General features: G+C 32.8%; 1 protein-coding gene across 2 annotated transcripts; it reads left to right on the top strand.

Annotated features, from left to right (window-relative positions):
- Nucleotides 1-10,102: 10,102 nt before the first annotated feature.
- Nucleotides 10,103-12,147, top strand: LOC132048253 (GATA transcription factor 19-like). 2 transcript variants are annotated; one of them, XM_059439159.1, is made up of 3 exons: nt 10,103-10,303; nt 10,364-11,066; nt 11,515-12,147. In XM_059439159.1, the coding sequence occupies exons 2-3, from the start codon at nt 10,593-10,595 to the stop codon at nt 11,815-11,817; spliced, it is 777 nt and encodes a 258-aa protein (XP_059295142.1). In that variant the 5' UTR covers nt 10,103-10,303; nt 10,364-10,592; the 3' UTR covers nt 11,818-12,147. The 2 variants fall into 2 exon arrangements, with proteins under 2 accessions (XP_059295142.1, XP_059295141.1); XM_059439158.1 differs by having other exon boundaries at nt 10,103-11,066.
- Nucleotides 12,148-12,474: the final 327 nt, after the last annotated feature.

Raw genomic sequence — 12,474 nt, forward strand, 5'->3', positions numbered from 1 at the left:
TTTTTAAATGTAGCCGTTGGGCTTTTAGTTGGAACCGTTGGCCAACGGTCCATTTCGCAAAATGGCGATTGCCAAACGGTCCCAAACCCACATTTTCCCCCCCCCCCCCCAACCCCCAAACTTTTTTTTTCTAACACTTTAACCCATCACCCACCCCTATATAAACCACTCTCTATTTCCATTTTAATCCACACTAATTCACTCTTCTCTTTCTCTCAATCTCTCAATTATAGTTACTTTGCAACAATTAGTCACTTTAAATTTCTCTCAATTAAATATTATAAAGTCTTATTGAGAATTGGTGATTTTATTATTCTACTATTTCTTTGCAACTCATGTATTATTTGCAAGTTAAAAAAAACTACAACTTGCAAATAAATGTTATCCAAGAATGAATAAAATACATGGCTCATTGAGAACCTTTCTTCTATTTACTTGTGTTCATATTTTTACCGATATTAAGTTAAGAATATACCTAAAATATACTAAGAATATACTTATAATATACATCTACTTAAATTAAAACTAGAAAGTTATATACTTGAAAATAACTAAAATATACTAATAATATAAATATACTTAATTTATAAAATATTTAATTTATAAACTTAGAAAAAAATTAAGCTATAAATAACTTAAGGTATAATATATAAGTATATATAGTATATATATACTTAAACATATATATATAAGTTATAAGTCAATATAGGATACATATAACTTATATATATATATATATATATATATATATATATACGTATATGCTGTATTACTGTTAGTCAGTAAATATATAAACTTTACTTATAAACTTATATAACATATGTAAATATACCTACAATATACTAATAAATACTATAATATATATATATATATATATATATATATATATATATAACAAAAACAAAAAGAGGTTTTGGACACTTTTGAACCGGACTTGTCCGGTTTCGGTTATTTAACCAGAACCGGTGGCCGGTACCGATTTTTAAAAATCGGAAACTGGCTCAGTTAACATTCTTATCGGTTTGTCCGGCCGGTTACCTAAGGCGTGGGCCGGTTCGAACCGGTTACCGGTTCAACTGTTAATACCGGTCCCGGCTCTTCGAACCTTGGTTAACGGGTTTACTTTACCATAATTAAATTAAGTGTATATATTAATAACTAGGAGTGCAATTTAGCAATAAAAATGGGTATTAAAACGTATGTCAAGGTATATATATTTTGATATAGATATTGGATGCAGTTAAACTTTTAGCCTTCTTAGAGCTTTAACCGTCTAGGGAGTGTTTGATTTGGCACCTCTCTGATAGAAGATTTTTATATTTGTTTTTTTCATTTATTAGTAACATATTTCCTTATTATTTTCAAATAAATACTTATCCACTTCGGGTGTTTAAACCAAATCAATACAATTTATTATGATTAAATAATTATACAAAGTGAATATATAATTGACCATAATGATGTGAAATGATAGTTGAATATATTCAAACACATTTGTCTTTCTTAAAATTCCTATACCTTCTCAGTTTAAGGTTTTTCACAATAACAGCTAAAGGAGAAACTGTAAGAGAGAGAAGAAAAAAAAAAGGAATAAGAAAATGAATATATGCATAAATCATAACAAAGAAGTAAATCAGCTCCTATATCTTTTCCTAAAATCTCTCTTATCTTTTGAGTTCCATTATGGCATTATCTTCTTCTGTTATAGCTTATCACATGCGATTTTTACATTAAATTCCGTAGTTTGAAATATTGGTAAAAATATTGAAATATTAATTTTACTTACAAATGTTCAACCTTTTTTCCCGAGTGAATTCATGTACAAACGCAACTCTACTTGTAAAATTATTTTCAAATCCAACTCATTTTTTTTTTAATTTTAACCAAATATTGTCAAAATGCCTAATAAGAGACATTCAGATATTAGTTGTTTAAGTCCAAATTATAATTATGTCTCGTATCCTGCAATTTTACTGTTGCATTTTTTGAAAATATTTATTTTGAGCTAAAAACAACCTCTGTGCTACACAAAGATAGGAATAAATTTTGTGTACATCTTACTCTTCCAAACCCACTGGTGTGATTCCATGGCGTATGATGTTGTTGCTGTCGTTAAGCCCAAATTGTAATTATTGACTAGTTCTTTATAGATTAAGAGTAGTGAATTTAAATAGACTTCTGGAAGATAATTATTTCTTTAGTGTTTTCCCTTAAAAAAGAAAACGCATATTTAGTTAATATCAAAAGAGTAATTTTTAATGTTAATGGTCTTGAGTCAAACAATAAAAATAACAGCTGGGCATTTTCAAGAGTATTGGGCCGTTGTTGGGCCTGAATCATCATGGTTAGTTACAGATTTTTCTCCAGATAGAAATGGAATTTTTTTATAACTACCTTATATATACGAGTTAATTGTAGATATAAATTGCAATTATATTAAATATCACAAATTGTTCCATTAAGGATTTACACGTTTCAACGAAAATTTATATTATTGCCATAAATAAAAAGCTAAAAAGAGGGCAGAATCCCTATCTGAATTCAACGAATATCAATATACGAGCACTATTATCTGAAAAGAACTCCAATTCAATAGGCTTTCCATCCTAATTCAGTTTCATCACATATACTATGGATATAGTAAATCAACCAGCCGCAAACCAATTCATAGTCTGTTTCGCCAAGCTTTTAAGATCAAACTTATTTTAAAAAATATTTTTTTTAAAAGTGTAATATACTAAAGTTCTAATTTTGAAAAGTATTTTTTAAAAAGGGTAATATACTAAACTTAAGTAATAAACTGATGTAAAAACACATACATTAACCCATTTTAATATTATATGTAAGTAATAAAGATCTATATAAAAACACATATAACATGAGTGCAATAATTATTTTATCCAAAAAAATCTTCCTAATAATATTATGGCCGGGCCATCTTGCTCATTTAGTAACTAATACAACATGGGCCAATTCCAACAGGGCAATTCGCACGATTGTCCCTATTTTAGGGTGGTCTTTAATTTTGCCCAGCAAACTGGAAATATTTAATTTTTGGCCTTCGGCCAAAAGAGTGGCTGAAAATATTTCGAGATTTTGGGTTCGAACCCTAGCTCAGTAAAAAAAAAAAAAAATCACAAGACAAAAGTTATGCCTTATAGGGCATAATTTATCTTAAGGCATAACTAAATCTTGCCTTGCGATTTTTTTTTTTTTTTTTTTTTCAATGAAATTTAGATTCGCCCAAATGCTCTGTGATATTTTCAAGAACTTTTTTTTAAGTCAAGACAAACATTAAAGACTAGCAATTTGAGGGACGAAAATTAAAGACCATTTGAACGGAAATCCACGCAAAAAAAATTCCAACAAATGGTCATGACTCTTGAGCCTCTCCACCAAGCCGTACACCCCTCCCCCGGCGGAAAAATGGAGCAAATAGCCACTTTTGACACTGCTAATAAAAAATTGATCATCACCTCAAAATTAATTAATGTTTAGCTACTTTGTAAGAGACATATACGATAGGCAAACACAATACTAAAACAAATTATGTCATCTGTAATAGCCTTACCAAAACGTGAATAACAATTAACACAACATCTTAATTATCTATAACATAATCTGGATCTTTTGCAACACTGCCATGATCTATCTATCTATATATATATGATTCTTAGATCCTCGAATGATAAGGTAGCAGGTTACTGCTCTGCTTCACGAGGGGCTTATTTGTGAAGTTTCAATTCACTTTGTATAAGTGCAACAGTTAAAACAAAATCATGGTTTATATAAACACGACTCAACAGATACAGAGTTTTAGAGAAAGGTACAATTTTTTTAAAAAAAAAAAATTACATACTCTATTAAATGTATTTAAGTTATAAGTTGGACAAAGCTTAAATCTTTAATTAAATTCTGGGGAAAAGGAGCAGGAATATGCATGGCGGTCGTAGATGATCGAGTTTGTAAATTGATGAAACAGAGAGGGTTCACAGATCAAAAACAAACAAATCCTACACAAATAACAAGAACAGACCACAAGAATACACAGGCAGATGCTTATGCTTTCCAAAGGATTTTTATGGTGATTGTAACCATTTTTCTATATAAACAATATTTACCTAATGCCGATTGTCGGGTACATTTTCTCAAAGCTAGTAAAATCACATAAACTAACTTGACTGGCCATAGGAATTGATGGTCACTTACTATATTAGCCCTCTGCCGTACAAGTTATTTAATTTCTTAAAATTTAATTATCTTATCCTATGACGGTGTGTCCATCAAGTTATTTAATTTCTTACTTTATACTCTTTTGTGCTTATTACTGCCAACTGGTATTGTTGGATCCTATTTCAATAGAAATTGATGAATCGATTCACTTTGTTTATTTTTTGTTAAGGTAATCAAGTAGATTTAGTGTATGGGTGTAATTGTGTTTTTTATGATAAAACGTACTAAAAAATATGTAAATCCACATGAAGGGCAGAAAACTTGTATGCAAAACATATAGCATGTTTTAATGGGTAAATGAATCTTTACATAGGGGAAACACATTCTTTCAAAGATCACGTTGATATAATTTAATCCAAAACTACACTTGTCAATTGCTTTTTTTGCTTTTTTTTTTTTTGGTAATAATTGAAAGAAAAAAGAAGAAGTTAATGAGTTAAACATATATAGCTCATTTGGAAACTTGTCGTCAGAATAGATTTTGAATTTTTTATCCAATCCCATCTTATAATTTGTTTCGCAAATTAATCAAAATTTAGTTCAATCCAATTAGTAATTGGTTTATCATTATTTCCAAAACTTGCATGTAAAAGTTTTATATTGTGGCATAGGGTGAGAATACTATAGACATGTGTCCGGAAAGAAACACATTGTCAACTGTCAAGTACGTGCGAGAGAAGATACAGTATATTTATGATCATATATAGTTGATCAAGAAAACAAAATACTGTATCATTTTGCACTAAAATTACAAGACATGCAGGATAAATTTAATTCTAGTACATATAATTAATTTCAGAAGTATCAGTACTAAACATGAGAAACTCATGAAATAAGAAGATTTGGAAAACAGTGTAATCACACTATAACAGTACTAGTGAATCTATCCTTTTCACCTTTTTATTGAAGAGGATCATAGTACATCTGATCATGATTATAAAATGAAAAAGCAAAGAGCGCCAGTAGCCTTGAATTAATGTAAATTTCCACAAACAGACAAGCCTCTTTGAAAAAGTGAGAGAGAAGTTGAAGTTTCCTTTGGCTACAAGGCTAGACCCCCCTTAGAGGAGACAATAAGAGGTTTCAGTTTTCATTCTTTTAGAGGGAGATTCACAATTTCACGTTGTTTTTTGACTATAAAGTATAAACTTAAAACTTTTTTCATACAACGGCTTATAGATCAATGGTTGCTCTATCTCCTTTTTTAATGTGTTCCATCATTTTCTTTTGCTTTACTCCATCTATGATCTATAGATAGACCAATACCAAGCTTACTCTAATTATACCCACTGAAAGCTTAAAGAAGAGACTGCATAGAGACTGACGAAGTGAGATTCATTCCAGTTGTATCTTGTGACTTTTGAGGAATGACTTCTTTATTTTTACTCTTTTTATAAGTTCAATACAGTATCTTTTTACCTAAAAAGTGTTTAATTCATTTGAATTTTGGATTTAAACTATGCCAAATACAAATATGGACAATGAGAATTCATTTGTTATATCGCATCAAAGGGTCTGATCTAGCCTGTTGTGTAAGTCCAATACGATGATTGGAATGGAAAGCATGACTGGATCCTCGTGGTTCAAAATAATCAAATCATCAAGAACAACAACGTAAACATGAAACTTTTTAGTATTACCGATGAACCAGATGACTGCGGCGATGGAATTTGGGACGGAGGGCTTGTAGTATCTCTTTAGATTTGGCAAACGCGGTCAATAAGGTAATTGAAAATCATGAGATCTTAGATTCAAATTCCAGTGAAGACACATTTATATTGGTTTTTTTTTTCAATTTGTCCAACCTTAGTGGATAAAGTTATTCAGCATTTGTGTTGTGGAAGGTAACATGTATCGCGTAGAATTAGTCGAGATGTGTGCAGCTGCGGAAGCCTGCTCGATACCACATTACAACTAAAACTTATATCACTATAATTATTGAGAAATTTAAAAAGACATATCTATATTAAGTTGGAATTTATTAATATCACAAATAAGTATAGTAATAGTGAAGTGCAGCGATACATATTGAGTTAAATACACTTAGATTATAATTTCTTATACTATTTATGTAATTTTTAACTTGTGATATTAAACTAATTATGATTTTATTTGATCTATTAAAATTATCACAAAAAAATATCGAAAATCATTTCATAAGTGATTTGATAGTGTTAATTTCTTTTACTACGTTAGAATAGCAATGATATTATGTCCGCTTGCTTAGCTAATTTGCATTTGCATGCATGCATGGACAGTTGGATAAGTGCATGTAAAGGGCCGCGTGGCACGTGAATTAATGGGTAATGATTAACACTTTTTTGGGTTAGTGTATTAAGCAGCAAAGCAGATGAGATATGATTATAATCACAGACAATATATTTGGAAAATTGTTCCCAGAGTTAGGCCAGGGCCCACAAAATCCAACAAGCCACGTAAACATCATCATTATCATCATCGTATATAATGAGGGAAGCGTGAGTGTATTTGTCACCCTTAAAGGATGTGAAAATTAAATGGTAGTGGGCATTCGTGGGGGTTTGGTTTCCATGATTAGGCAAATCCTAGAGTTTCATTAAAAAGAGTATAAACCAGAGGTCGCATTTATTGCCAGAATATTTATTGGCATTTGAGATCACTGCTTCTTTATTGCCATTCCCCTCTTCTAGAGCCTGGCATCTGTCATTACTGATCATCACTACTCGTATAACTAGCTCACCACGTTTCCACTTTTAATTTCAAATTAATTTATTAGTTTACGTTTTGTATATTAATGATATACTAAAAAATATTTACACGATCAAGTTTTTTTTTTTTTTTTTTTTTTAATTTTTTTTTATTACATAGGGGTAGGGGAAACGGGAGAGGGGATTACAATGTGGGATTAGAACTCTCACCAACAAGGTGAAAGTTCAGATAGCCAACCAACTGAGCTACTAAGTCCCTATCACGATCAAGACAATTAAAAGATTACTCAAATAATCTACTAAGTTTTACGGATTAAATTATGCTAATTAATGCATAAAACTTAAATTTTTCTGATGGTGTAATGGATTTTACACTATAAATATAATTTAACATGGTAAACTAAGTTACTTACATTTATCTTAGGTTACCAATCAATACTTATTGAATAAAGTTACTTGCAATTGCAATTTTCTTTTACATGACCTGACTCTGCAAATATTCTTAGTCCATAAAACTTAACTCATGGTAGGTGATTTTAAGCGGAAAATGGTCATTTGCAGTCTAATTTTCTCGTCATACCAAACACAGATGAATTAAGGGTGAAGAAACTAACTGGACGTGCCAGAGACGGGCGTACAACTTTAACTAGCCTTGTCATTATCATAAAGTACTTTAAATACGAGTGAGAATTGTTGAAATCAGTTAAACAATTGCGAATTATTAAATCTATATAGTACAACGTATTTTTCAGGTGTGAAGATGCATAAACGAAAGATAAGTTCAACTTACAGAAACCTAAATAATGCATATTTCCACTAGGTAAATGAATGTAATTAATAACCAAAGAATGTGTTGGGGGTGGGGTGGGGGCGGGGGGGGGGGGGGGGGGAGGATAGTGTATTTTGTAATGCGATAGAACGTTTGCAGTGCAGAGATTAGAGTAATGAAAATTGTGTAAATCGAAAAAAATTGGTGGGGGTGTGGGTGGATTGATAGAGCATCTTTTGGAAAGCGGAGGGTCTGGTCTGGTCTCTGGTCTTCCCGTTTGTCGAACTAAGGGTGACACCAATCTCAAGATGATCTGATTCTCTCCCTCTCTCTTTGCTCTTTGGACTTTGAATCTTTTAATCAAAATCTCATCGATATTCCAGAGGAGTTTTGTTCTGTTTCGATTTTGGACCCCATCTTTTTTCATGATGAGTTTATGTTCCTCGTGGTGGCCCCCTCTCGTCTTTTCTTCCTAATTTAACACACCAAATCTAGTTCCATTTTCCTTTTTGTTTTCAGAATAATTATTAAATTCTGAGGGTACTTTTTAGCTATACTAAGTTTGCATTTTTGAGTCAAAGATTGCTCTCTATGTCCTGAAGGAACATTTGTTGCTTTGATGATTGCAGAGTATCTCATTTTCATGATTCCTATTCCTTCCCCACCCCTTTTTTCTCTTTCTGTCTTTTTTGTCTACTGTCCACCAAATCTATCCCTCCTCCTACTCTACTATGCTTTTTGTTTAATTTAGTTTCCTTTTTGTGTTATCTACACATTATTCTTCATTTTAGAAGCAAATCTAGAAAATTATGATTTTTGTTAAATTAAATCAATGTTGGAACTTGAATTGAGAAGAATAAGTGAAGGGAGGTTGACAGATACTAATAATCATGATGACAAGAAGACCAAGATTACCTAAAACATGGATAGACTCTCAATCAGTTCACGTGAATACAGGGTACGGCCAATTTTCCTAGTGATGTTGGACAATGCCTGAAACTGCTTGTTGTTGTATTCTGCACCCTAGATGAAGAAAGGAGTGGTGTATATCTGTATTTAGCAACTTACTCTCCAGTATCAATCACTTTCAATTCATTACTCTTAACTTGATGGTCTATGCGATGGATTTGACTGCCTATTGCAACTAATAAGGTGTGGTCTTTGTTACGTTTGCTTGATCATTATAAACACGACTACCAACTGCCGCAACCTTAACTCAAGTCTGCTGACTTGCATTTGATACACGTCTATATGCAACTTCCAAAAATTTCAGATTCAAGATTTGGAGTGGTAAACAATATACTCTAATACCAGATTTAATATTATCTATGCAAAGGTAAATCAACAAAGCTAGCTGTGGACCTAGCCAGTTAACCCTCACTGCATGATTATAGTATTCATATGAATAAGAGTTATTAGAGCTTTAATTATTTCTTATGGTGAGACTACTCATATTAATTGATGACAGAAAGAGTGATCTTTGCGTTACTTAATCGAGATAATCAAAATGTGTATGTCTACTTGGTACTTAGTAAATGATTCCAAAGCAAATCAAATAGCTATTCACCTACTCCCTCTGTCTCATAATAAGTGTCACCTTAATAAAAAAATACGCGTATTAAGAAACCAATAATGCAATGTAAAGTTTACCAAATTACCCCTATATAATAAAAATAAATTACTTTTCTTTGATTAGAGTTACAAGAAGTAAACTTTTGACATTGGGAATCCAACAATACCAATTTTTGTAGGCTTTTCCAATCATCATTTAGATTACTTTTTAGTTTTAAAAGTAGAATTGAAAAAACTAGTCAATTTTCTTCGATTTCCTAAAATGTATTTATTATGAGATAAATTTTTTTGATTAAGGTGATACTTATTATGGGACGGAGGGAGTAATTATCTAAGGAAAGAGGACAAGGATTGTAAATAGGGACTAAAAGAATATCTACAAAGTTTTTCAAAATATTAGATGGTCATTTTGATAAGAAAAAAAACGCTACGTCAAGTGATGGTGACCTGAAGATGTAAAAAATTCTGATTCTACTGATTATGCATATAAGTTGAACTCAAGATTAAAATGGGGTTCATTAAAATTAATTTCCAGTATCCTTGGGGTGGCAGCGACAGTGCAGAAAGGTGGGGGAGAGGATACGGACAGCAAGTTAATACATTGGTTGTTGAGTTAAGAGTTGAGACTGGTCGCCTCGTGATCGGAGATGGCAGATCCATGGAAGACTGTTCCCTCTTGTCACGTGGGTTCTCTTTTGACTACCCTTATGAGTTATGACCATTTCCTTTCTCTCCTACGTACTCTTACTACAAGTATATACTCTACCATTATACATAGGGAGTATAAAAATATTCAAATTACAAAAAGTTCTCTACTACTAACACAGAAACTAGCAGTATAACTCAGGTATTGCTATATATAGAGACCACTTGGCACTTTGCTTGTCAAACCCATACTTGCATCAATAGCTCCCCTATTGTTTTGCTCTTCTCTCTGTTAATTTCTGTTTTTAGGTAGCACTCTAAATAACACATGAATCTGGTCCCTACCTCTCTGCATTTAATCTGCAAACAAAGAATCCAAAAAAACGTTGTACCAGAAGTTTGACGATCAACGTGGACTCCCCTGCACCTGCTGACTAGTATTTCGCCATTTTCTTAGCTTATAAAAAGAGCTAGCTAACAGACAATACTACAAACCCCAAAGCTAGTTGGCTCTCTCTCCCTAATTAAGTTCCTCTTCAATTCAAACCTTCTATTATTACTTACATTTCCCTTTCAATTTACAATTCCCTCTTACCCCCCATCGCTTTCCCCCACTCCCTATACACTTGTGTTCTATAAACTCCTCGTTAATTTGCTACCTTTACTTCGAGGAAGTAGAAGAAAAAATGATGCATCGTTGTAGTAGCAGTTGTCATGGGAGTATGGTGGGTCCATGTTCATGTGGTCTGTTTCACAGCCAAAGTGGCACTAATACTACTACTACATCTGCATTCTCAATGCTCTTCTCCCATAACACTACATTTGATCATGAATATTCGGAAAACATGTACTCTTTTGCTCCATCTTCTTCTTCATCTGTGGATTGTACTCTTTCCTTAGGGACTCCTTCCACTCGCCTTACCAATGACAATGAGAAAAGAGGTCATTACTCTAACGAACGTCGCTCCTCGTCTAACTGCATGTCCAACTTCTGGGATATTCTGCACCCCAAACAACACACTACTCCTTCCGCTCACAAGTCAACTCGCGGGGGTAACAATGGCAATACAAACTCTTCTGACCCCCTTGTTGCTCGCCGCTGTGCTAACTGTGACACCACTTCTACACCACTATGGAGAAATGGTCCAAGAGGCCCTAAGGTATATCCTAAACATAAGAATTTTTATATTATCAGGTCTAAAAATAAAGTTTTACTATCCATAGTGTAAATAATTTTATCTATACCATCAGGAGGATAACTTGTAAATATTTTTGAATGGCCATTATTTAAAATGACACTGTATAAAATTTAATCTCATAAAAATAGATGTTCGTGAAAAAGTGAGATAAATAAATTTAATTTCAAATAGTCTAACAGTGATGTTGATAATTTTCGCATTAGTGTACTATTAGGTAAACTCAATATACCCGATGTATGTGCCTTTTTCCGTCCGTATAGAGTATGAGCTTAAATTTTGGGCACTAGATCTCAGATTGAATTTAACCATAGATAACTTTTAATACATTAGCTTTGACTCAGTGTCTATAATTTAAATCCTCAATTATTAGCGTTGAAACTAATGGTTATAATGGATTGTATATATGCAGTCACTTTGCAATGCGTGTGGAATTCGTTTCAAGAAGGAAGAGAGAAGAGCGAGTGCAGCAGCAGCCACCGCTAACGGTGGAGGAATGGAGACGCATCAACACGTGATAAACACTACTACTACTTCATGGGTTCATCATCAGCCCCAAAAAATGCCTTGTTACTCTTCAGCTGCTTATGGAAATGAGTTCAGATTCATAGAGGATGATGACCACCGTGACTCTGATGCCACCGGCATTCCCTTCCTTCCTTGGCGTCTCAATGTTGCTGATAGGCCTAGCCTTGTTCATGACTTCACTAGATGAATAAACAAAACAAAAACAAAAAATTAAAAATAGGATGAAGGTTTAAATTTCAAGAAAAAAAAAAAAAGAAGAAAAAATGGGAAGAGCTAGCCCATGATGTGTCATGATGATTGTGATGGTGGGCTATGGTTGAGGAAATTCTTTCTCTTTCAGTTGTTTTCTTTTTGGTCCATCTTTCATAGAGATGGAGTGAAAATGAGTTAATTCTATGTTTTATGTTTGTTGGCTTTTCCTCCTTTTGGTACTAGTTATTACTACTAGTATCTTTAACTTTTCACTTTGATGATGATCAGTCAATATATATACTAAGCAGTAGCATCACTTTTTCTCTGTTAGTCTTCGTCATACATATAGTAGTAATACACTTTCTTGAATATGATGATCGACCAGCACTTCTCTCTTTATCAACTGAAAGTTTTCTGCTGTTAGCCCTGCCGGCAATCTCTGAAACAGTGTCTCTTTTTAGCTTTCAATGTGTGACCAGAATTATTGCCACACCAGTGCTGCCTGCATTCGTCATGAATTATTAGTGGAGTAGTTCGTATCATTTCATTCTGGGCCACAACTGAAATGTTAGTACTAATCAGTGTTTGTTTTACATTGATTGAGTTGATTATTTTGGTACTCCAATAGATATGCTACAGCTTTTTTTTCGTT

This window comes from Lycium ferocissimum, chromosome 2 (assembly GCF_029784015.1).
Source record: "Lycium ferocissimum isolate CSIRO_LF1 chromosome 2, AGI_CSIRO_Lferr_CH_V1, whole genome shotgun sequence".
NCBI classification, from domain to species: domain Eukaryota; kingdom Viridiplantae; phylum Streptophyta; class Magnoliopsida; order Solanales; family Solanaceae; genus Lycium; species Lycium ferocissimum.

Bases quoted from the DNA above. Each gene is read 5' to 3' on its own strand.
- LOC132048253 (XM_059439158.1), top strand. From the start codon at position 10,593: ATGATGCATCGTTGTAGTAGCAGTTGTCATGGGAGTATGGTGGGTCCA. The intron at 11,067-11,514 runs GTATATCCTAAA...GTATATATGCAG, and splicing joins ATGGTCCAAGAGGCCCTAAG to TCACTTTGCAATGCGTGTGG.